At 44.1% G+C, this 25,402-nt stretch overlaps 1 protein-coding gene across 1 annotated transcript in view; it reads left to right on the top strand.

Annotated features, from left to right (window-relative positions):
* il1rapl2 (interleukin 1 receptor accessory protein-like 2) overlaps positions 1-24,655 on the top strand; it is a gene marked incomplete at its 5' end in the record, with an annotated part of 132,511 nt that extends 107,856 nt beyond the window's left edge. The window contains 5 exons of the mRNA XM_038992633.1: positions 9,212-9,341; positions 13,994-14,139; positions 17,061-17,201; positions 18,757-18,933; positions 23,955-24,655. Coding sequence (XP_038848561.1) covers positions 9,212-9,341; positions 13,994-14,139; positions 17,061-17,201; positions 18,757-18,933; positions 23,955-24,655 — 1,295 coding nt within the window. The remainder of the gene's footprint in view (positions 1-9,211; positions 9,342-13,993; positions 14,140-17,060; positions 17,202-18,756; positions 18,934-23,954) is intronic.
* Positions 24,656-25,402: the final 747 nt, after the last annotated feature.

Genomic DNA, 25,402 nt, shown 5'->3' with positions numbered 1-25,402 from the left:
TCAACTAAATATTGCTCCCAGCATTGTTCAAATCTCAGAACGCTCATATTCTTATTCTTGAGCTTTCGCCTGCCTTTTTTGCGAACAAGTGGAAACATGAAAAGTGGTTTGTTCATTATGTTCACCTGCGTCACAAGGCCCTCTCATGGCACAGCCCGAGGGGTTGAAACATGAGGCAATTTTAAAACCGTCCTGCGAACCCTGTTGTGTCTACAGACAACCCCCAAACAAACAAAAAATAGTAGTTTATAGAAAGTATTCAGACCCCTTGACTTTTTCCACATTATGTTACGTTACAGCCTTATTCTAAAATTGATTCAATTGTTGTTTTTTCTCATCAATCTACACACAATACCCCATAATGACAAATCAAAAACAGGTTTTTATTCATTTTTCCAAATGTATATAAAAAAAGATCACATTTACATAAGTACTTACTGTAGCACCTTTGGTAGCGATTACAGCCTCGAGTCTTCTTGGGTATGAAGCTACAAGCTTGGCGCAACTGTATTTGGGGAGCTTCTCCAGTTCTTCTCTGCAGATCCTCTCAAGCTCTTTCAGGTTGGATGGGGAGCATCGCTGCACAGCTATTTTCAGGTCTCTCCAGAGATGTTCGATCGGGTTCAAGTCCGGGCTCTGGCTGGGTCACTCAAGGACATTCAGAGACTTGTCCTGAAGCCTTTCCTGCGTGGTCTTGGGTGTGTGCTAAGGGTTGTTGACCTGTTGGAAGGTGAACCTTCAACTCAGTCTGAGGTCCTGAGCACTCTGCAGCAGGTTTTCATCAAGGTTCTCTCTGTACTTTGCTCTGTTCATCTTTCCCTCGATCCTGACTAGTCTCCCAGTCCCTGCTGCTGAAAAACATCCCCACAGCATGATGCTGTCACCACCATACCAAATTGACGGTGGCAGGTTTTCTCCAGATGTGACACTAGGCATTCAGGCCAAAGAGTTTAATCTGGGTTTCATCAGACCAGAGAATCTTGTTTGTCATGGCCAGGGCTCTTTGCAGAAGGTGCCTTTTGGCAAACTCCAAGCGGGCAGTAATGTGCCTTTTATTGAGCAGTGGCTTCCGTCTGGCCACTCTTCCATAAAGACCTGATTGGTGGAGTGCTGCAGAGATTGTTGTCCTTATGGAAGGTTCTCCCATCTCCACATGAGAACTCTGGCACTCTGTTAGAGTGATCATCGGGTTCTTGGTCACCTCCCTGACCAACGCCCTTCTCCCCCGATTGCTCAGTTTGGCCCGGGTGGCCAGCTCTAGGAAGAGCCTTGTTGGTTCCCAACTTCTTCCATTTAAGAATGCTGGAGGCCACTGTTCTTGAGGACCTTCAATGCTGCAGACATTTTTTTCTACCCTGCCCCAGATCTGTGCCTCGACACAATCCTGTCTCGGAGTTCCACAGACAGTTCCTTCGACCTCATGGCTTGGTTTTTGCTCTGACATGCACTGTACTGTCAACTGTGGGACCTTATATAGACAGGTGTGTGTCTTTCCAAATCATGTCCAATCATCAATTGAATTTACCACAGGTGGACTCCAATCAAGTTGAAGAAACATCTCAAGGATGATCAATGGAAAAAGGATGCACCTGAACTAAATTTTGGTCTGGGGTCTGGGTTTTTAAAAACCTGTTTTCACTTTGTCATTATGGGGTATTGTATGTAGATTGATGATGGGAAAAAATAATTTAATCAATTTTAGAATAAGGCTGTAACGTAACAAAATGTGGAAAAAGGGAAGGGGTCTGAAAACTTTCCGAATGCACTGTGTCAGTCAGTTAGGTGGCAAGCAGCCGGCCGTGACTTCTATTGCAGTAACGTGGAAGGGCTCTGGCTAGTATTACTTAGCCAACTAGAAGGATGAAGTAAGAAGCTAAAGTTAAACAGAGCCTACCTCAGCAGATGCAAAAACAGGCTACTAAGTTCTCTTTGCTTTACAGAGAGTAGGCTACAGAGACAGACAGTGATGTGGTGCTCAGTGGTGAGGCTGAGGCAGGCTGCAATGCATGCAGGAGGAAGGAGAGTAGACAGAGAGAAAGAGGAAGCAATCAGAGAGAGAGGTTAGTACAGTGGTTCCCAAACTTGGGTTCGGGCCCATGTGGGGTCCCCTGAGAAAATCTGTACAAATCTTATCAAACAACTTAGGAACTTAAAAAAGAGAAGATATATTTCAATATGAACATCTCCAGATGGCCTACCTTCCCTATAGGTCTACATGAAAGTGCAATCAAAATGCAAAAAATACAGTTCTAAGAATATCATACATTTTAATTTATATCAGTGGTTGTTCGTCTTTTCTCGATCGCCCACTGGAGTTTATAGTTTACCCATTACCCACTTTTTCTAACCACTACATCACTGATATTAATGGGGAATTGTAAGCAATATTCTAATAATTCATGTGAATGTGATGGGAGAGGCTATACCGCCTGCCTGGTGCCCAAATTGATAACGTATGTCGCGCAGCTGATAGTCGAGTTTGGAGATGAATGGATTCAGTTCAGTAATCCTGATGAGCCCTTCCCAGCTAGTTAGTTTATGCTGGCTAGCTGGCAACAACAGCAGCATGGCAAAGTTAAAACTTGTTAAATAAAGTGATGTTTATTTCATTGGGCGAGGGAGAAATAACTTTTAGCAAGAGCAATTAGGTTTAAGTACCTTGCTTAAGGGCACGTTGAAAATTGTTTCACCTAGTCGGCTCTGGGATTTGAAAGAGTGACCTTTTGGTTACTGACCCAACGCTCTTAACCGCTAGCCTATCTGCCGCCCCAGTTGTAGTATTGGTCACAGTCTGGATGTCCCCGTGACATGCCACATAACTAACGTAACGACAAGCCAGTGCGAGGTGCTTGCCGACGTGAGATTTGCTTCCCACTGTGCAGCTGTAGGCTATCACAATTCACCAGCTGTAGCTAACGCCAATTTAACATTAACATTAGCGAGAGCAACAATTTAGTAAATATTTTCTTAACGCTATTTCTTGAACTGCATTGTTGGTTAAGGGCTTGTAAGTAAGCATTTCACGGTAAGGTCTACACCTGTTGTCTTCGGCGCATGTGACAAATAAAATGGGATTTGATTTGATTTGAATTGCACTGTACAGCCTTACCTATGGATTTTGGTTCCATGAAATGGGGCATCAGCCTATTCGGCGACAGCCACAGGCTACAATTCTGAAGAGTTCATTTTGAGTAGGATAGCAGCCTACACGAGCAATAACTTGTAATATTGGTAGTAACCATCTGGATGTCACCGTGATACAGTCTACTCAGATAACATTTTATATGTCACATGCTTCGTAAACAACAGGTGCAGGCTAACTGCTAAGGCTAAGGCTTACCATCGGGCCCTTCCCAACAAAGCAGACAATACTCCTCAATGGGTAGGTTTTGCTTCGCAAGCTGGCAACACAACCACACTTGGCACAGTGTCCTTCACTCCCACATGCTGTGCAGTAAGGGGGAAGTAGCTAGATAGTGTAACCAATATCAGGCATGGGTGACAACTAAAGCACACTTATTGTAGTGATTTTCATAGAAAATCAAATCAAATTTTATTGGTCATATACACATGGTTAGCAGATGTTATTGCGAGTGCTTGTGCTTCTAGTTCCGACAGTGCAGCAATATCTAACATGTAATCTAACAATTCCACAACAACTACCTAATACACACACATCTAAGTAAAGGAATGGAATAAGAGTATATACGTACATATATATAAAAAAAATATATATTAAAAAAAAAGGATTTCACCTTTATTTAACCAGGTAGGCCAGTTGAGAACAAGTTCTCATTTACAACTGCGACCTGGCCAAGATAAAGCAAAGCAGTGTGACACAAACAACAACACAGAGTTACACATGGAATAAACAAACATACAGTCAATAGCACAATAGAAAAAGCCTATGTATAGTGTGTGCAAATGAGGTAAGATAAGGGAGGTAAGGAAATAAATAGGCCATAGTGGTGTCACGGCTCCTCCTCTGCGGTGCAGGGGCGGTTCCTCCTGCAGGCAGAGGAGGGTCGTTAGTGATTGGAGTCACCTGGGCTCTAAGTATTTAAACTGTCACTAATCACTTCTCTCTCTCTCTCTCTCTCTCTGCTCCTCCAGGTATGCTCATGATTTGTTTGTTCCTTTGTAGTTTTGCATAGTTTTCACTCAGTCATGTTCACACACACATATTCACGCATCCATGCACTTTACATACACCTTACATTATGATACTTCCACACCTCATTCTTTTTTCTTAGTTTAAGTTAATAGTTTGTTGTAGAATAAAGAACCTTTTTAAATTGGCCTATACCTGTTGTTCGTGTCCCCTCATTTTTGTCACAGGCTATGAGCCGGCTTGTTTCGAAATAATTACAATTTAGCAATTAAACACTGGAGTGATAGATGTGCAGAAGATGAATGTGCAAGTAGGGATACTGGGGTGCAAAGGAGCAAAAAAAGAAATAACAGTATGGGGAGGAGGTAGTTGGATGGGCTATTTACAGACGGGCTATGTACAGGTGCAGTGATCTGTGAGCTGCTCTGACAGCTGGTGCGTAAAGTTAGAGAGGGAGATATGAGTCTCCAGCTTCAGTGATTTTTGCAATTCATTCCAGTCATTGGCAGCAGAGAACTGGAAGGAAAGGCGGCCACAGTAGGAATTGGCTTTGGGGGTGACCAGTGAAATATACCTGCTGGAGCACGTGCTACGGGTGGGTACTGCTATGGTGACCAGTGAGCTGAGATAAGGCGGGGCTTTACCTAGCAAAGTCTTATAGATGACCTGGAGCCAGTGGGTTTGGCGACGAATATGAAGCGAGGGCCAGCCAACAAGAGCATACAGGTCGCAGTGGTGGGTAGTATATGGGGCTTTGGTGACAAAACTGATGGCACTGTGATAGACTGCATCCAATTTGCTGAGTAGAGTGTTGGAGGCTATTTTGTAAATGACATCGCTGAAGTCAAGGATCGGTAGGATAGTCAGTTTTACGAGGGTATGTTTGGCAGCATGAGTGAAGGATGCTTTGTTGTGAAATAGGAAGCTGATTATAGATTTAATTTTGGATTGGAGATGCTTAATGTGAGTCTGGAAGGAGAGTTTACAGTCTAACCAGGCACCTAGGTATTTGTAGTTGTCCACATATTCAGAGTAGTGATGCTGGACGGGCGGGCAGGTGCAGGCAGTGATCGGTTGAAGAGCATGCATTTAGTTTTACTTGCATTTAAGAGCAGTTGGAGGCCACGGAAGGAGAGTTGTATGGCTTTGAAGCTCGTCTGGAGGTTAGTTAACACAGTGTCCAAAGAAGGGCCAGAAGTATACAGAATGGTGTCGTCTGCATAGAGGTGGATCAGAAAATCACCAGCAGCAAGAGCGACATCATTGATGTATACAGAGAAAAGAGTCGGCGAGAGAATCTGGAGGTCTGGACAACAGGCCGTCCGATTTGACGCACTGAACTCTGTCTGAGAAGTAGTTGGTGAACCAGGCGAGGCAGTCATTTGAGAAAGCAAGGCTGTTGAGTCTGCCGATAAGAATGTGGTGATTGACATAGTCGAAAGCCTTGGCCAGGTCAATGAATACAGCTGCATAGTATTGTCTCTTATCGATGGCGGTTATGATATTGTTTAGGACCTTGAGCGTGGCTGAGGTGCACCCATGACCAGCTCGGAAACCAGATTGCATAGCGGAGAAGGTACGGTGGGATTTGAAATGGTCGGTGATCTGTTTGTTAACTTGGCTTTTGAAGACCTTACACAGGCAGGGTAGGACAGATATAGGTCTGTAACAGTTTGGGTCTAAAGTGTCTCCCCCTTTGAAGAGGGGGATGACCGCGGCAGCTTTCCAATCTTTGGGGATCTCAGACGATACGAAAGAGAGTGTCACGATCGTTATAATAACATTCAGACCAAAGCGCAGCATGAAATCGGTTCGACATTTTATTAGAAGTGAACCGCACAAAAAACAATAAAGAGCAAACGACACGTGAAGCTATGGAGTGCTCACAGGCAACTACACATAAACAAGATCCCACAAAAACCAGTGGGGAAATGGCTGCCTAAATATGATCCCCAATCAGAGACAACGCTAAACAGCTGCCTCTGATTGGGAACCATACCAGGCCAACATATAAATAAAACAACCTAGATTACCCACCCTAGTCACACCCCGACCTAACCAAAATAGAGAATAAAAAGGCTCTCTATGGTCAGGGCGTGACAGAGAGGTTGAACAGGCTAGTAATAGGCGTTGCAACAATTGCATAAATATATGGATGAGCAATGACAAAGTGGCATAGGCAAGATGCAATAGATGGTATAAAATACAGTATATGCAAATGAGATGAATAATGCAAAATATGTAAACATTATTAAAGTGGCATTATTAAAGTGACTAGTGATCCATTTATTAAAGCGACCAGTGATTTCAAGTCTGTATGTAGGCAGCAGCCTCTCTGTGTTAGTGATGGCTGTTTAACAGTCTGATGGCCTTGAGATAGAAGCTGTTTTTCAGTCTCTTGGTCCCAGCTTTGATGCACCTGTACTGACCTCGCGATCTGGATGGTAGCTGTTAGGAATTTTGTGAATAATAACTAAAATAATTTCTAGATTTAGATAAAAACTATAACTAATTGAAATCTGCACGCCTAGTGAAAGAGATTTGTGCTGTGGGTTATTAAGTAAGTAAAAAGGGTCGTTAAACTATGGTTGAACTGACCCAACTTAGCCCTGAGATGTTTAGATAAGGCAGTGAGTAACTTTTTAGGTCTTCCATTATCTTGAGTTGTCTGCTAAAGTGGTAATAAATTATAGTGAGCCTTCAGGAGAATAAATTATATTGTGTGTCGTGTGTGTGCGCTGGGGAGTTGGAATGAACTTTTGAACCTGTTTTATATTGGTCAAGAGGAGGAGATTTATTCTGTAAACCAATGATGTCATATCTTGTATAAAAACTGTTGTTTATGGTTGAATGGGAGCGTGCTCCAAGAATAAATACTATTATCTAATTTTAATAAGACTGTATCCTGTCTATTTTATGTTAATAAGTATCTTACAAATTCTTATAAATAGACAGATTGATTTTAATTAATGAGTACATAGAGGAATTATTTAATTCCCTTAACATAGCGGGGTGAACAGGCAGTGGCTCGGGTGGTTGTTGTCCTTGATGATCTTTTTGGCCTTCCTGTGACATCAGGTGCTGTAGGTGTGCTGGAGGGCAGGTAGTTTGCCCCCGGTGATGCGTTGTGCAGACCTCACTACCCTCTGGAGAGCCTTGCAGTTGCGGGCGGTGCAGTTTCCATACCAGGTGGTGATACAGCCTGACAGGATGTTGTCAATTGTGCATCTGTAAAAGTTTGTGAGGGTTTTAGATGACAAGCCATATTTCTTCAGCCTCCTGAGGTTGAAGAGGTGCTGTTGCGCCTTCACCACACTGTCTGTGTGAGTGGACCATTTCAGTGTCCACCTTCTACACCGCTGTCCTGTCGATGTGGATAGGGGGGTCACCCTCTGCTGTTTCCTGAAGTCCACGATCATCTCCTTTGTTTTGTTGACGTTGAGTGAGAGGTTGTTTTGCTGACACCACACTCCGAGTTCCCTCACCTCCTCCCTGTAGGCTGTCTCGTAATTGTTGGTAATCAAGCCTACTACTGTTGTGTCGTCTGCAAACTTGATGATTGAGTTGGAGGCGTGCATGGCCAAGCAGTCATGGGTGAACAGGGAGTACAGGAGGGGGCTGAGCACGCACCCTTTTGGGGCCCCAGTGTTGAGGATCAGCGAAGTGGAGATGTTGTTTCGTACCTTCACCTCTCAGGAAGTCAGGAAGTCAGTCGGGAAGTCCAGGACCCAATTCCACAGGGCGGGGTTGAGACCCAGGGCCTCAAGCTTAATGATGAGCTTGGAGGGTACTATGGTGTTGAATGCTGAGCTATAGTCAGTGAACAACATTCTTACATAGGTATTCCTCTTGTCCAGATGGGATAGGGCAGTGTGCATTGTTATGGCGATTGCATCGTTTGTGGACCTATTGGGGCGGTAAGCACATTTAAGTGGGTCTAGGGTGACAGGTAAGGTGGAGGTGATATGATCCTTGACTAGCCTCTCAAAGCACTTCATAATGACAGAAGTGAGTGCTACGTGGCGATAGTCATTTAGTTCAGTTACCTTTGCCTTCTTGGGTACAGGAACAATAGTGGTGGCCATCTTGAAGCGTTGGGGACAGCAGACTGGGATAGGGAGAGATTGAATATATCTGTAAACACACCAGCCAGCTGGTCTGCGCATGCTCTGAGTACGCGGCTAGGGATGCCGTCAAGGCCGGTATGAATAAAAGTCCCAACTTCGGCAGAGAAGTTTCAAATTCTAACTCAAATTTCTAGCCACAAACATAAACTAGCTGGAAAGGGCGCATCAGGACAACTGACTGAACTGACTGAACCGAATCCATTGGTCTCAATTCTATTCTCGCTGTGCGACGTACGTCATCAATTTGGGCACCAGGCATGTCCGTATAGCCTCCGTGTGCTCCATTGATGCCTGTTTGTGTGGAGCTTGATTAATAATGCCTAGGAATACAAACGTGAACGCTATGTAATTTGAGAAAATAGATATTATGTAAAGAGTTTTTGATTTTATGCAAAACATCATTACAACTGACTGAACATTCGCTGATGCTATGTGGCAGTGTGAATCATTTATCATATTTTCCCGCTTTCAGGGGTATGCAATAACAATTGTATAGCTAATAGGCTATGTGTTTGTAGATCAACTGAGGTGAATGAACCTACAGCAGCCAAGGTGATAATGGCTGGGGTCATTTTTTGCTGTTCTCCAAATAGCATTTTCTAAACTGTTTTAGTTGTATAGAAATGCAGTAAATGAGCTACAACTTTCAAAAAATACCCTGCCCCCTTCCGGACCTCATTAAAACTCAAACCCTTGTTACGGCCCCGTGTGTGTGTGTGTGTGTGTGTGTGTGTGTGTGTGTGTGTGTGTGTGTGTGTGTGTGTGTGTGTGTGTGTGTGTGTGTGTGTGTGTGTGTGTGTGTGTGTGTGTGTGTGTGTGTGTGTGTGTGTGTGTGTGTGTGTGTGTGTGTGTGTGTGTGTGCGCGTCTGCATGAGCCATGTGTACGTGTGTGTGCCACTGGGGGCTCTTTCCTCAGTTCTCTCAAATAAACGCTGACCAGTGTGTTGCCGTCCTTCCTTCCTTGTCATTCCAGGTATGCCCCTCAGTCTGGACTGTAAGGCCTTCTTCGGCTACAGCGGGGAGTCCAGACCTATCATCTACTGGATGAAAGGGGAGAAGTTTGTGGAGGAGCTGGCAGGTCACATTAAAGAAAGTGAAGTCAGGTACTGTATCTATCACTGCAAACTTTTCCTGTTTTTATTTTTCTGATGGTGGATGTTTGTAGTTTCTGCTTACATACAGATACTAGAGTGGATGTGACTGACAGTGTTACTTGTAGGAAGAAAAAAAAACATCCTCCCCAATATTATCCCCTTTAGGTCTGTGGAGTAATGTCTTGTGGGTGTGAAACATCATCAGGAGTCATTAGGAGTGTGATGTGCCAGCGGCCACATCCTGTGCTGTCCAGTGTGAGGTATTAACTATGACTGACAGCTTATAATACCTCCATCGGCAGGGGGGATTTCTGCTTCAATATCAGCCCCAGGATTTGTACTACAGTCTGAAGGGGCAGAAGCAAAATCTTCACTCGTACATTGAGAAATCATGTAACATGAATTTAACGAAAGCAGACTGCTACTATTGAAAGTGGTAAGAGTGAGAGCTCCTCCTCTTGTTGGAAACGTTGATCTCCACAAAGAGAAGGAAGCTAGTAATTACCACATGAAGCTGTCATGTAAATTGAACCAATACTATTAAATGACAAGTAAAAGTCTCTCACCTCCCCAGCCTGGAGTAGCGAGAAGCATTTCAGAGTCATAAAGTACACAATGGATTTCAAAACAACTGAACTGACTCCTCCACACCAGAGCCCACCTCTGCAATTAGACATCTGCTATCTAACGTTACTCCTGGCTCCCGCTCCTATCAAAATCCAGTGTCTTCTCCCTGGACTGGCTAGGAACAATGCCTGTAACTGCCACCACATCCCAGCACACACGACCAAAACAAAACCAACCAATTTTTCTCTCTTACTAACCAAACGAGGCTGGATGTCTACAGCTGTACAGACGAGAGCGGGAAGATACTGAAATGAATTATGAAAAGCAGATAAAAGCACTTGAATGGTCAAAGGGGGTTGAGACAGAGGAGATACAGTGAAGAGTTATTATTTGTTGACAGGCAGACTGTAATTTTCTGTCTGTCTCAATATTGGTGAACGGCCAAGAATTATGACTAAGAAGGGAGAGTAGAAAAGTCTGCTTATTTAAGAGGGTCTAATAACCCTAAGAACAAAGGCTGTGCCAGTTTTCAGGATAAATATTCATACAAAGAAGTCCAGGTCAGGTTAGTACAGTAAAATCCTCTGACCCAGTTTCTTTCAGCGCTCCTGGTGTACTAATGCAATCTGAGACAGAGGGAGAGAGAGAGGGTGTGCATGTGTGTGTTTAGTGTGTGCGTGCGCGCATGCACGTGTGTCTCTGTCTGTCTTTGTCTACACGTGTGTGCCTGTGTGCTCGTGAGTGTTTGTGAGGATGTGCGTAAACGTATGCGTGTGTCCGACTGAATATTCTGGAGAGTTTTAGCAAGTGGCTCATCATTCAGAATGACCTCTCACACTACACAAATCGCCTGTCAGAGCCGAGCATCACATCAGTCGTTCCCACTGACACTGCAAAGAGCTGCTCTGTATTTTGGGGTGGAGGAGTTGAAGTGCTCCTGTGGGGGAAGAGTTTTTTTTTATGCCGCAGACTGACCATGTCTCCTCTGCTCCGGTTTTGTTTTCCTCCAGCCAAGCGGAGGAACACTGCCAGGCAGCAGGCTCACTAACACCCCCACTAATTACACCATCGCCTCCTTTCCACCACTAGAAGCGCGTCCTCCTTCCTAACATAGATGTACAGGTTCGGATGCCGCAGTGTCGCCCACATGGCCCCTGTCCCTCACTCCCCCGTACCTCCCTCCTCCCTGAGCCATGACAGCTCAGCCCCCGCACTGCACTGCCGAGACACATCAATCTGCTGGCAATGGGCCATGGATTTGGCCCGAGACGGGGATTACCACGAATAACCCCCGTACGCCATCCTGCGGACCGGCAGCACCACAAGTCAATCCAGGCCTGACAGACCCTCCAACCTCCCCTCCGCACAGCAAGCAAATTGCCCACAGAACGCTCCATCAGCCAGGCCTGGGCTGTCAGGCCGCCAGCCTCCCAGCTCTCCCCTGGATAAACATACAAGGCCACGTGACACAGGCCATCCCAGGCTGTGAGATGAGGCTAGAAAGGGTGAGGGGTGGGAGGGTAAAGCATAAGGATACGCACATACATACATACATACATACACACACACACACATACATACAGTTGAAGTCGGAAGTTTACATACACTTAGGTTGGAGTCATTAAAACTTGTTTTTCAACCACTCCACAAATTTCTTGTTAACAAACTATAGTTTTGGCAAGTCGGTTAGGAAATCTACTTTGTGCATGACACAAGTAATGGTTCCAACAATTGTTTACAGACAGATTATTTCACTTATATTTCACTGTATCACAATTCCAGTGAGTCAGAAGTTTACATTCACTAAGTTGACTGTGCCTTTAAACAGCTTGGAAAATTCCAGAAAATGGTGTCATGGCTTTAGAAGCTTCTGATAGGCTAATTGACATAATTTGAGTCAATTGGAGGTGTACCTGTGGATGTATTTCAAGGCCTACCTTCAATCTCAGTGCCTCTTTACTTGACATCATGGGAAAATCAAAAGAAATCAGCCAAGACCTCAGAAAAAAAATTGTAGACCTCCGCAAGTCTGGTTCATTTTTTGCAATTTCTAAACGCCTGAATGTACCATGTTCATCTGTACAAACAATAGTACGCAAGTATAAACACCATGGGACCACGCAGTAGTCATACCGCTCAGGAAGGAGACGCATTCTGTCTCCTAGAGATGAACGTACTTGAACGTGCGAAAAGTGCAAATCAATCCCAGAACAACAGCAAAGGACCTTGTGAAGATGCTGGAGGAAACAGGTGCACTTCACAAAATAGATGGCATCATGAGGTAGGAAAATTGTGGATATATTTAAGCAACATCTCAAGACATTAGTCAGGAAGTTAAAGCTTGGTCGCAAATGGGTCTTCCAAATGGACAATGACCCCAAGCATACTTCCAAAGTTGTGGCAAAATGGCTTAAGGACAACAAAGTCAATGTATTGGAGTGGCCATCCCAAAGCCCTGACCTCAATCCAATAGAAAATTTGTGGGCAGAACTGAAAAAGTGTGTGCAAGCAAGGAGGCCTACGAACCTGACTCAGTTACACCAGCTTTGTCAGGAGGAATGGGCCAACATTCACCCAACTTATTGTGGGAAGCTTGTGGAATGCTACCCTAAACTTTTGACCGAAGTTAAACAATTTAAAGGCAATGCTACCAAATACTAATTGAGTGTATGTAAATGTCTGATCCACTGGGAATGTGATGAAAGAAATAAAATCTGAAATAAATCATTCTCTCTACTATTATTCTGACATTTCACAATCTTAAAATAAAGTGGTGATCCTATCTGACCTATGACAGGGAATTTTTACTAGGATTAAATGTCAGGAATTGTGAAAAACTGAGTTGAAATGTATGTGGACACCTGCTTTTTGAACATCTCATTCCAAAATCATATGGAGTTGGTCCCCCTTTGCTGCTATAACAGCCTTCTGGGAAGGCTTTCCACCAAATGTTGGAACATTGCTGTGGGGACTTCCATTCAGCCACAAAAGCATTAGTGAGGTCGGGGGCTGATGTTGGGCGATTAGGCCTGGCTCGCAATTCATCCCAAAGGTGTTCGATGGATTTGAGGTCAGGGCTCTGTGCAGGCCAGTCAAGTTCTTATACACCGATCTAGACAAACCATTTCTGTATGGACCTTGCTTTGTGCACGGGAGTATTGTCATGCTAAAACAGGAAAGGGCCTTCCCCAAACTGTTGCCACAAAGTTGGAAGCCCAGAATCGTCTATAATGTCATTGTTTGCTGTAGCGTTAAGATTTACCTTCACTGGAACTAAGGGGCCTAGACCGAACTATGAAAAACAGCCCCAGACCATTATTCCTCCTCCAACAAACTTTACAGTTGGCACTATGCATTCGGGCAGGTAGCGTTCTCCTGGCATCCGCCAAACCCATATTCATCCATCGGACTGCCACATGGTGAAGCGTGATTCATCACTCCAGAGAACGCGTTTCCACTGCTCCAATGGTGTGAGCTTTACACCACTCCAGGCGATGCTTTGCATTGTGCATGGTGATCTTTGGTGTGTGTGCACCTGCTCGGCCATGGAAACCCATTTCATAAAGCTCCTGACTAACAGTTCTAGTGCTGACGTTGCTCCCAGAGGGAGTTTGGAACTCGGTAGTGAGTGTTGCAACCGACAACAGATGATTTTTATGTGCTTCAGCACTTGGCGGTCCCATTCTGTGAGCTTGAGTGGCCTACAACTTCGCGGCTGAGCCGTTACTCCTAGACGTTTTCACTTCACAATAACAGCACTAGTGTGTGTATATGTACACATATACACCGACCGCATGTTCTCTGGCATCTGCATTCTGTGTGTGTGTGTGTGTGTCTGTGTTGGCTCTCCAGCTCCAATCTAATGGCAAAAGTCAACAGCAGGACTCCGGGGCAGAATCTATGCCTAACAAGGATGACCTCAGTGCTGAACTCTTGTTAGCTGCATTGTGGAACCAGGGCCTGGCTCTGAAAACAGCCACTATGCGAGATGTATCTCTGTCCCCCACTATCTATCTAAGTAGGATCCTCTATGCTCCGGGCTATGGCACCACCCCTGAGGTCTCTCTCTCTCGTTCTCCTCCTCCTCTACACAGGGTGTTGAAGGAGTATCTAGGGGAGAAGGAGGTGGAGCTGTCCCTAACCTTTGATGCGGTGGAGGAGACGGACCTGGGCAACTACACCTGCTTTGTGGAGAACCATATCGGGCGGAGGAGTGGCAGCGCCATCCTGCAGAAGAAAGGTATGCTTGGCCTCAACTGCTGCTTCTGCTAAAGCTGCTGCTATGACAGCAACACTTTAGGCTAACAGATTATGGGTAATGTCTCCCTGGGGAGGGGTGCGACGGTGCAGCGTCAGGCCTCAGCGCCATCCCACCTCCCTCGCCATCCCCTCCTGGAGGGGGGTGTCCCGCTGTGTCTCTTCTAATGGGACAGGTGATTAAAGCCACAACTAATGACGACTTCCTTCTTCCGGTTCTGTCCTTCCAGAGGAGTGGTTAAGTATAGGAGGGTAAACACCCAAGGCTCACTGAGAGACACTGATAGTGTCCCTCTCCCTATCTCTCTATCTGTCTTTATCTGCCTTTATATCTCTCTATCTCTGTCTTTATCTGCCTTTCTATCTCTCTTTTCCTATTTTTCTGCATTTCCGTCTCTCTCCCTCTCTCCCCTCACCCCCTCTCTCCCGCTCTTGCTCTCTCGCTCTCTCCCTCCCTTCTTCCCTCCCCCTTTTTCTTTCTCTCTGCCCCCTCTTTCTCCCTCCCTCCCTCTCTTTCTCTGATTATGCGTAGGGAGGAGCACAACCTCTGACTCATGCTAAGCAGTTCATTTAGTTCAGATTCAGCCTAAGACTGGTCAGAGGAGACAGGGGGTACCATTGTCACCTAGTATTCGTGCAAGTAACAGGCAATTAGGGGTGAGAGCATTATCTCCGTTTCCCATTTGGGCAGTGACTAATTAAAACCCCATTTCCTCCTGCCAAATTTGTCTAATAATACTGTGTCATTCTATATGTATCATTCAATGAGGGTAAAGGTAAGGAACCTGGCTAAACTTAGATGTATACTTAGAGAAATACATTTAGGAAGCAATTGTGTGGAGATGAATGTTGCTAGGTAGGTAGTGAAAACCATGAGTTCTGAAAGAGCATGAGTTTGCAGACAGCAGACGTTGATCCCCGTTTCTCTTTGTCTTGGAAAGGCAGATATGCTTGAGTCACAGCTTTATAAGTGCATTGTAAACTAGATTTTGGCTGAGAGCAAATGTATGTTTCATAGCCTCAGCACAATGAAAAACTACAACCGTGAATTGTCTGCTTCGTATGCACCAACAAAGTATTGTAGCAGGTCACAAAGGGCAAAATTATTCTAATGGAATCAAATATAATACTTACGTATTTTATGTTACAATATTGCATGAAAGATTAATCCCAAATGCCCTCCTAACCTCCCAAAGAGCTGAGTCATCATCTCAAGGCATTATTGTGGCTTAAGTGTCTCGTTTCCCAAGGAAAACAATTAATTCAAAAATGTATTTCAGACCCTCGAGCACATTCCTATATCCATTAATGAGGAAAACAGCGTAATTTGTACCTATTAACTTTAGATTCGTCGGCATACAGTGTACTGTATAATTTTGATAGCCATTCAAATTGAGGAAAATATGTAAACAAATAGCATGTAGGGCATCACAGACTAGATCAGACAAGGCTGTGTTGGGGAAAAAAATGCATCCAAATATTTGGTCCATAAATATTTAATTCCCCATAAAACATGAGAAATCCTTCCCGCTCCAGTTTTGAAATATTGCTCAGCAAATGAGTGTCCTGAATATTCAGTATTTAAATATTAGTAGGAAGTACAGAACTGTACTATTACTTTGGACGTCAGTTTAGTTCAGTTCAGGTTTCTCCATGAGAAGGAATGAGTGGTCCTGTGTTCCACACTGTCTGGTCTTGGAGTGAGGCTACAGAGACCTCTACTGGTCACTGCTCACTGGGCTAAACACTAATCATCACGGCCCATAGAACACATGACAGAACACATGCAACATAATGGAGGAGCACATTATAATCAAGAATAAACATTGAGGGCTCTACTCACAGTATTGATCTGTGTTGTATATGTGTGGGATGTTAGAGTAATGCTTGTAGTGAATGGCAATGGAATCTCCTTGTATTGTTCAACGGCAGCTGAATTGTGGTTTCACAGGGATGACTACAGGGCCCCTGTTCATAAAGCATCTCAGTGTAGGCGCGCTGATCTAGGATCAGTTTTGCCTTTTAGATCATAAATGAATAAGATGACAAGGACAGTGGGAACCTGATCCTATATCAACACTTCTGCTCTGAGATGCTGTATGAATACAGGCCCAGATTGCTGAAGTGGTTTAGCTCAATAGGACATATACCTATTTTGATCAAAACAGAATGTATAAGGAAATGGCACGCCGACCCATCATCCCTCTCTTCTTAAAGGTTTTATGATTTCACAGATGAGTGCGTTCACACACCAACCTACCAAGTACCCCAGTGCTGTGTGTCAGTGACGAGTGGCCCGACAGTGTAATGTCTGACAGATGCAGGATGAGAAATTATGCTGCTATCATCTGGAGTGACTGCAGCTAAGATTTATGGCTCATATTTGGTGAATGGCAGCAGAGCAAACATGAACGATTATAGCTAGTTTTGCACCCCCTCAGCCCCCTTTCATACACACGTACGCACGCACACACCCTCAGTATTGCGTGTGAAAGCACCGAACGAAGAAATGTTCTCACATCTCTGTCTTTCTGCTGTGTTTCTCATGAAGAATATATATATGACAGTTCAATTCAACTCATTTCAGATGAATGCTTGGTTCTTCATGCAGTATTTCCTCACAGAACACTTGGAAATGACTTAATTTAACCCTATAGGCCCCCAAGAACTGTGAACGTAAGCTTCTGGTGACATTGCAACGAAAACACTATTTAGTAGAAAGATACAGAGGAATTGTGGTAGGGGAAAATGTCTTGAGTAATGTTAGTATGTTGTGGCAGTAAGTGTCTTATTTCTCTGTTTCTCCTCACTCTTCATATCTATCTCTCTCTGTATGTCTATATTTGTTCTCTACCAGACATGTATCATATCTATCTATCTTTCTGTCTCTATCTCCTGTACCAGACATGTACAGGCTAGAGCTGGCTGGTGGACTAGGAGCCATCCTGCTTCTACTGGGCTTCTTCACGGCCATATACAAGTGCTACAACGTGGAGATCATGCTCTGCTACCGGAGGCACTTTGGGAGTGACGAGACAGAAGACGGTGAGTGTGTGTCACCTGGGGCTGGGCTGGGTGTGTCCTACACGACCAGCTCTGGGCCTATAGCCCACCCAGTGAGATTCTCAGAGCAGGGAAAAGGTCAGTCACAGCTCTCAGCGCCCCCGGAGACTGTAACAAAAGCGGTATTCTCACCGTATTAAGGATTCATTCATGAGAACTAGAGCTGATGCTCCTTATTTTAGTGACACAGAATTACTTACCATTCTGGCCACTTATCCCATAGTTGTCTGTATCCACACTTCTTTGTTTTAGGATTTAAATTTCACATTTCTATGACATGGTTGTCACTTTCTAGGATAGATCCCCTTGCTATACATTCACAATAGAGACAAACAGCATTTTTGTTGTTAAACAACTATGTCAAGGAGAGGGGGTACAAAAATGATCAGATTAATAATGCCATTGAGAAAATTCAAAACAAAACGAGACATGACCTTTTTCAAGGGCAGTCTCGCAAAAAGACGCATTCTTGCATTTTAACTACCCGCTATTCAAAGCGCTCTGAACAAATTAAGGGAATCGTTCACAAACATTGGCATATTCTTAAATCCGATGATAGTCTCGGTAATGTGTTTTCTGACCTTCCCTTGGTCGTATTTTCGCGGGGCAGAAATCTCCGAGACCAATTGGTACACTCTGATTTAACCCCCCAAGATATTCCTGAACAACGTCTATTTGCGCCCCTATTGGATGGTAATTATAAGTGTAATGGCTGTGCCCAATGCAATGGCACTTATAAATGCAGATCCTTTAAACATCCACAAACAGGGACATCGATCCCAATCAAAGGTGTTATTACGTGCTCCACTAAGGCAGTTATTTATCTCATAACTTGTCCTTGTGGTAAAAATTATGTGGGTAAAACAAAGCGTGAATTAAAAGTACGTATCTCAGAGCATCGTAGCACCATTAGGTGCAAAAACTTGACCTACCCAGTTGCGGCCCACTTTTTGGAGGCAGGCCACTCGATTTCATCTTTGCGTTATATTGGCATCGAACATGTCACCCTCCCTAGGAGAGGGGGTGACCTTGATAATTTATTGTTAAGACGAGAGGCTGCTTGGATATTTAACTTAAAGACCCTTGCTCCCTTCGGTCTTAATGTGGACTTTGATCTGAAGCCATTCTTGTGATTGTTGTGACTTTGCCATTGTGGTTGTTTGTAGGCTTGTGTGGTCTTTAGTGTGTCTATGATCGTATGCTATCCATTTGTATTAATTGTATGTTGCTCATTCTATGCCGTTTTAATATGAGTAATTAACCAATGATATTAGGCCACTGTTGGCCATGATTACAGACACCTGTGTGTCTTGACACTATATATAAACGAGTCATCCCGCAGTGTCTGTGATTGTACCCTGAAGAAGACAGCTTGCCTGTCGAAACGTTGGTAATTAAATATTTTTGCATCTGAGCTCCTAGAGTGTGCGGCTCTCCTTTATTTTCTAACAACTATGTCATGTCATACTCATATTCATCTAGAATTCTCATTTGGTAACAGAAAACTGTCTCTTTGTCTTTGTCTCTTCACCCACAGACAACAAGGAGTATGATGCATATTTGTCCTACACCAAAGTGGAGCTGGATTCGATGAACAGGGGCTCCAGTGAAGAGGAGCAGTTTGCTCTGGAGATCCTCCCAGATGTTCTGGAGAAACACTACGGATACAAGCTCTTCATCCCCGACCGGGACCTCATCCCTAGCAGTCACAGCAGTGAGTGATCCCTCCCATCCCTTCGTCCCTCCCTCCACCCCCCCCATCTCTATCCCTCATGGGAGGGCTTCTCTTTGTGATCTAGGTCTACCTCCATCCTCTCTCTCTCTCTCTCCCTTCCTCCCTCTATCCATCCATCCATCCATCCACCCATCCCTCCCTCTCTCCATCTCCCCAACTCTGTCCCTAGTGGGAAGGCTTCCACCCACTGCCCAGAATTCATTTGACTGTCAAGAAGAATCAAGACAGACGCACATCTTAATCTCCTTTGCCGTGGCTGTATTTGTTCTGTCATCGCCAATATAAGGGTGGTGTGTGTTGTGGTGTGCTTTGAGGGCCTGCATATATTGTGTTATCTATCAATGATGGATCTCCCATCTCCACAAGGCAGCTACTGTACCGTTTATTGGTGTTGGCATCTTATTTGGGAGTGTAATTGGTGTAAAATAGTTACATGTATGGTAAAAGCAGCGAGAAAATGTAATTCAGCAACTGTATGTATGGTTTACCAGTACATTACATAAGCTTGATGTACAGTGCATTCGGAAAGTATTCGGACCCCTTGACTTTTCCACATTTTGTTACGTTACAGCCTTATTCTAAAATGTATTAAATCGTTTTTTCCCCCTCATTAATTTGCGCACAATACCCCATAATGACATAGCAAAAACAGGTTTTTAGAAATGTTTCCAAATGTATCTATAAAAAATACATAAGTACTCAGTACTTTGTTGAAGCACCTTTGGCAGCGATTACAGCCTCGAGTCTTATTTGGTATGACGCTACATGCTTGGCACACCTGTATTTGGGGAGTTTCTCCCATTCTTCTCTGCAGATCCTCTCAAGCTCTGTCAGGTTGGATGGGGAGCGTCGCTGCACAGCTATTTTCAGGTCTCTCCAGAGATGTTCGGTAGGGTTCAAGTCCGGACTCTGGCTGGGCCACTCAAGGACATTCAGAGACTTGTCCTGAAGCCAGTCCTGCGTTGTCTTGGCTGTGGTTTGGGTCGTTGTCCTGTTGGAAGGTGAACGTTCACCCCAGTCTGAGGTCCTGAGCGCTCTGGAGCAGGTTTTCATCAAGGATCTTTCTGTACTTTGCTCAGTTCATCTTTCCCTCGATCCTGACTAGTCTCCCAGTCCCTTCTGCTGAAAAGCATCCCCACAGCATGATGCTGCCACCACCATGCTTCACCGTAGGGATGGTGCCAGGTTTCATCCAGACATGACGCTTGGCATTCAGGCCAAAGAGTTCAATCTTGGTTTCATCAGACCAAGAATCTTGTTTCTCATGGTCTGAGAGTGCTTTAGGTACCTTTTGGCAAACTGTGCCTTTTACTGAGGACTGGCTTCCGTCTGGCCACCCTACCATAAAAGCCTGATTGGTTGAGTGAAGACTCTCCCATCTCCACAGAGGAACTCGGGCGCTCTGTCAGAGTGACCATCGGGTTCTTGGTCACCTCCCTAACCAAGGCCCTTCTCCCCCGATTGCTCAGTTTGGCCGGGCAGCCAGCTCTAGGAAGAGTCTGGGTGGTTCCAAACTTCTTCCATTTAAGAATGAGGGAGGCCACTGTGTTCTTGGAGACCTTCAATGCTGCAGAAAGTTGTTCGTACCCTTCCCCAGATCTGTGCCTCGACACAATCCTGCCTCGGAGCTCTACGTACAATTCCTTCGACCTCATGGCTTGGTTTTTGCTCTGACATGCACTGTCAACTGTGGGACCTTACATAGACAGGTGTGTGCCTTTCCAAATCATGTCCAATCAATTGAATTTACCACAGGTGGACTCCAATCAAGTTGTAGAAACATCTGAAGGATGATCAATGGAAACAAGATGCACCTGAGCTCAATTTCGAGTCTCACAGGAAAGGGTCTGAATGCTTATGTAAATAAAGTATTTCCGTCTTTTATTTTTAATACATTTGCACAAATTTCTAAAAACCTGTTTTCAATTTGTCATTGTAGGGTATTGTGTGTCGATTGATGAGGGGGAAAATGTATTTAAATCATTTCGAATAAGGCTGTAACGTAACAAAATGTGGATGAAGTCAAGGGGTCTGAATACTTTCCGACTCCACTGTATGTCAATTCATCTTGTTATACTTTTATACACACAGCCAAAGGTGCATGCACACGAGCACACTCACAATCACATTGGCCCTACACACACATCTCTCCACCTATGGCATTTTGCCCCATACAAAAAATGATGTTCCCACCTTGCACTACAAATATATTGCAAACTAATGTCCATTCCTTGCATAATTTAACATGCAGTGAATTCAAAATAAATCAAAAACTCCTTAGGCTGGTCAAAGTCATGCTTACATAAATAAACTGCTTTCTAAGTGTGTTTGCTCGCTGGCACGCCATGGGGCTCAGTAGGGTGTATTGATAGTGCTGCATAGGTAATGAATTATAGAGAAATGTTCAGTTCCTTGAGAGGCAGGCTGCCATCATTAGTACCAACGCACTTACAGATCAGGCCAACACGACCAAATAACAACGTGTTTAAATGCCTCATTTGTTCAGAATGAGAGAGGGGGGGAAAGAGAGAGGGGGGGGGGGGAGAGAGAGAGAGAGAGCAATTATTGATAATAATTGATTTATGTAATCATCAGCATATGAAAAATGGGGAGAGAAATGTTTTAAAATAGCACTCTAGCTCAGTCCCGCCCATACAAATTGTACTATTTATGCACAGCAAATTGACCGTGAAATTGCAATGTGTTGTTGCTCTTCCATCATTAATTTTGTTAGGAACTGGCAAGAAATGAAAGGAAGAGCATTTCAAATCAAATCCACCAACATCGCAAGGTTAACATATTTATACATATTTCATTGCCAATTAAACATCTGAATGTTTATTAAATTTATATCAATACATGTTAATGTTACATTGTAAAGATATGAATCTATCGGACCCTTATTGAACTCTCTCAGTATAGTGCCTCTGTATTCGCAGTCTGAACAATACCCCCAATACATATTTCTGGTTGAATCTATTAGGGATATGTCCATGAAAAACACATTATCTCAATATCCATACTAGACGAGACTTGGGGCCCTGCAGGAAAAACACCACATAACAAAGGGTTGAGCTGCTGCCCCCGCTAAGTGTATCCTTTATTTAACATTGGCCTCATTATTTCTCCACTACATTGCTAAAGTTTTATACACAAGTAAGGAGAAAGGATTTCATTTGTGAGGCTTGCTTTGGTGCTCACTGTGCTCAGAGTACTATTTTCAGGCTGCCGGTAATACCTCCATATTGAAAAGGTCTGACAAGCTATCTTTCATCATAAGCCATAAAAAAAAGGTTGATAGACAGTCTCAAGCTCCTTTAGCTCTGGTGCCACTGCCACATAATGTGTGTGGTAGATTACTTTGAACAAAGTCCCCCACACAGCACATTCTTCAGCTGAGGTCGCTGCCTCTTAATATGTGTGAGGGGAGATCCCATTCCCCCATAAAAAAGCATTTCTAAGTGAATAGCCAAATACAAGACAATCTTGTATATGTCATCTTTTCATGTTAAGCCACATCGATTAAGCTGCAAAGAATGATCATTCAAATGTAAATGGCTCTGAGTAACATTTAGTTGGAATACATCAGACTTAACTCACTCTTTAGACTAGATAATGCAATTGTGTGCTGCCTGAGGGGAAGTGTGGTGTTTTTTTTATAGCCTTCTATATTCCGGGGGTTTATTCTTAAATACATGCACCATTAACCACAGTCTGGATACTGTGCTGTGTAAAGGAAGTTAGAGATCTGGGCCCGTGTCCACAAAGCGTTTCAGAGTAGGAGTGCTGATCTAGTATCAGTTTTGCCATAGATCATAATGAATAAGATTACATGGACAGATCCTGGATCAGCACTCCTACTCTAGGTTGCTTAGTTTGGCCCAACAATAATAAGATGATGTATCAAGTGTTTTAATCAACTGTTTAGGCCTTTTTATGTTTATTTTTGTGTTTTCTTTCTTGTGATCTCTGTTATAACGCTATTCATGTGATTAGGCCTTATGTTGACTTTCATGCTAATCGCCGTATGTATAGGAATGTGCGTTTGTAGTAGGATATGGAGGTGGGGCACAAGTCGTGTGGTGGCACTGGTTCCTGGGGTGGTGTTGGGTGTCAGGGAAGGAAGATGTGGGGTTTATGGGTGTGGTGTGTGGAGCAATGTGTGTGCAGCAGTGGGGTGGGCGGTTGAGGTAGAGGGCCAATGTGTGATGTGACATGTGCAGGTGTAAAAGACAGGGCCCCTGCAGGGGAAGGCAGGACACTATGGACCATTACCCAGCCTGAGCCAGCCATCCGCTAAGAGCTAATATGGAATTTACCTCTCTACATATCTCTCTCTCTCTCCCATTAACTTCCTGTTTTCTATGACTCATAGACACCCTCTTTCGCAGTGTACATGTTTTGCCTGCTTTTCAACAGGCTAATGACATTACTATTGGAATATGTTCACCTACAGGTTTAGGATTAATACGTCAGGGTAGTGAGAAGCCTATATTGACTAAAGTGATGTGTTTTTAAAGTGTGGTGTTGTCCTGATGCTATCTGTTTGGCGGTATAGTGGGAGTAGTTATAGGGGGTGTAATGTGACATAGATCAGTGTTGGTTGCTTCTGTGTTTTGTAATGTCTCGGGGTGTTGTTTTAGACCTGCAGCTTCATACTGCTGTGATCTCAATTCTAAATGGACAAATATGAATGTTTTGTTACACGCTATTCTTTGACAAGCTCTCTCTCTTTCTTTCCCTTTCTCTGTATCATTCTGTCTTTCTCCCTCTCGCTGTATCTCTGTTTCTTTTTTTCTCCCTCTCTCTCTCTCTCTCTCTCTCTCTCTCTCTCTCTCTCTCTCTCTCTCTCTCTCTCTCTCTCTCTCTCTCTCTCTCTCTCTCTCTCTCTCTCTCTCTCTTTCTTTCTTTCTTTCTTTCTTTCTCCCTCTCTCTCTCTCTCTGTATCTCTCCCTCTCTCCCCCTCTCCCTATTTCTCTTTGTATGTCTCTCTTCTCCAGTCTACATCGAGGACCTGGCGCGAAGCGTGGAGCAAAGCAGGCGGCTGATCATCGTGTTGACTCCTGAGTTTGTGGCCAAGCGTGGCTGGAGCATCTTCCAGCTGGAGACACGGCTCCACAGCATGCTGGTGACAGGGGAGATCAAGGTCATTATGATCGAGTGTGCTGACCTCAAGAGCGTCATCAACTACCAAGAGGTGGAGGCCCTGAAGAACACCATCAAAGTGCTCACCATCATCAAGTGGAGGGGCCCTAAGAGCAACGAGCTCAAGTCCAAGTTTTGGAAGCAGGTGATTTACGAGATGCCGGTAAAGAGGAAGGAGATGCTGTCTCGCCGGCAGGTGCTTGACTCCGGAGAGCAGGGCCTGTTCGGCGACCTGCAGACGGTCTCCACCATCGCCATGACGACCACATCTGCCTCGCTGGCGCCCGCCCACCATGCCGAGATCCCAGACTTTAACCAGGCCGGCCACCCCCAGATGAGACACTACTGCACCCGTAGTTACGAGTATAAGATGCCCGGTTCCCCCGTGCAGATAGCCACCTTGAGTAACCGTCACATGTACTGCAATATCCCCATGACGCTGCTCAACGGACAGGTGAGTCAGAACAACACGATGGGAAAGAGCAAGCAGGAGATCCACTTGAACAGCACATTCGTCCCTCTATCTGGAAGGGAACTCACAAGTGATATCTGGTAGACTGATATTCAGCAACCGGCTTGATGGCACCATCTTTATTTATTTTTAGCTTTTTTTATCTGCATGAAGACTCATTTAGACAAAACACTGATAAAAAAAAAAGACTGAACACAATCATTTCTCACGGACTACTTTCATTGGCGATTAAATGTTTTATTTTTTTCATTCAGCCATAAGAAAAAAAGGGGAAAAAAGGAGTTGCTCCAGTCATAATTTTCTTACTTGAAAAATGTCTCCTTTTCGGAGATAAGTAATACATTAAAAAACCTTGTTTTTAATGTTCAAGGTATTGTTATTATGTACAGTTTTCATATCTTCTATAAACATTCATGATGATTCCTTTGAGATGTTAATGGTGTATGAGTATGTGAGTGAATCCACATTAAATGATTCTGACCTGGGATACTTCATGGGAAAGGGGGACATTTCTCATTGCGGCACAATTCTGTAAAGACCGACTGAACACATTCTCTGTGAGCTTTAAACATTTTACAGTATATTTAAGCAAATCAATAATGTTTGAAGGTATTGTCATTGTTTGAGGCCAATTAAATATGAATATTTGAAATGTTTGATAGGATATTTGTTTGAGTTGTGTTCTGTGACTCTAGTTGCTGTCTCTTGATTTCTGCCAGTTACTTTGCTAATTCTATTTGGTAAAAACAAGAAGCCCTCATCAACTTTTTTTCTACTTCTCTGCTGAAATCCTCCCCTGCTTCTCATGCCTTCTTTCCTCCCTTTCGGCCA

The sequence above is a fragment of the Salvelinus namaycush genome, chromosome 5 (genome assembly GCF_016432855.1).
Source record: "Salvelinus namaycush isolate Seneca chromosome 5, SaNama_1.0, whole genome shotgun sequence".
NCBI classification, from domain to species: domain Eukaryota; kingdom Metazoa; phylum Chordata; class Actinopteri; order Salmoniformes; family Salmonidae; genus Salvelinus; species Salvelinus namaycush.
Note: the sequence above shows the minus strand (reverse complement) of the source record. Positions and strands in the feature narration are given on the sequence as shown.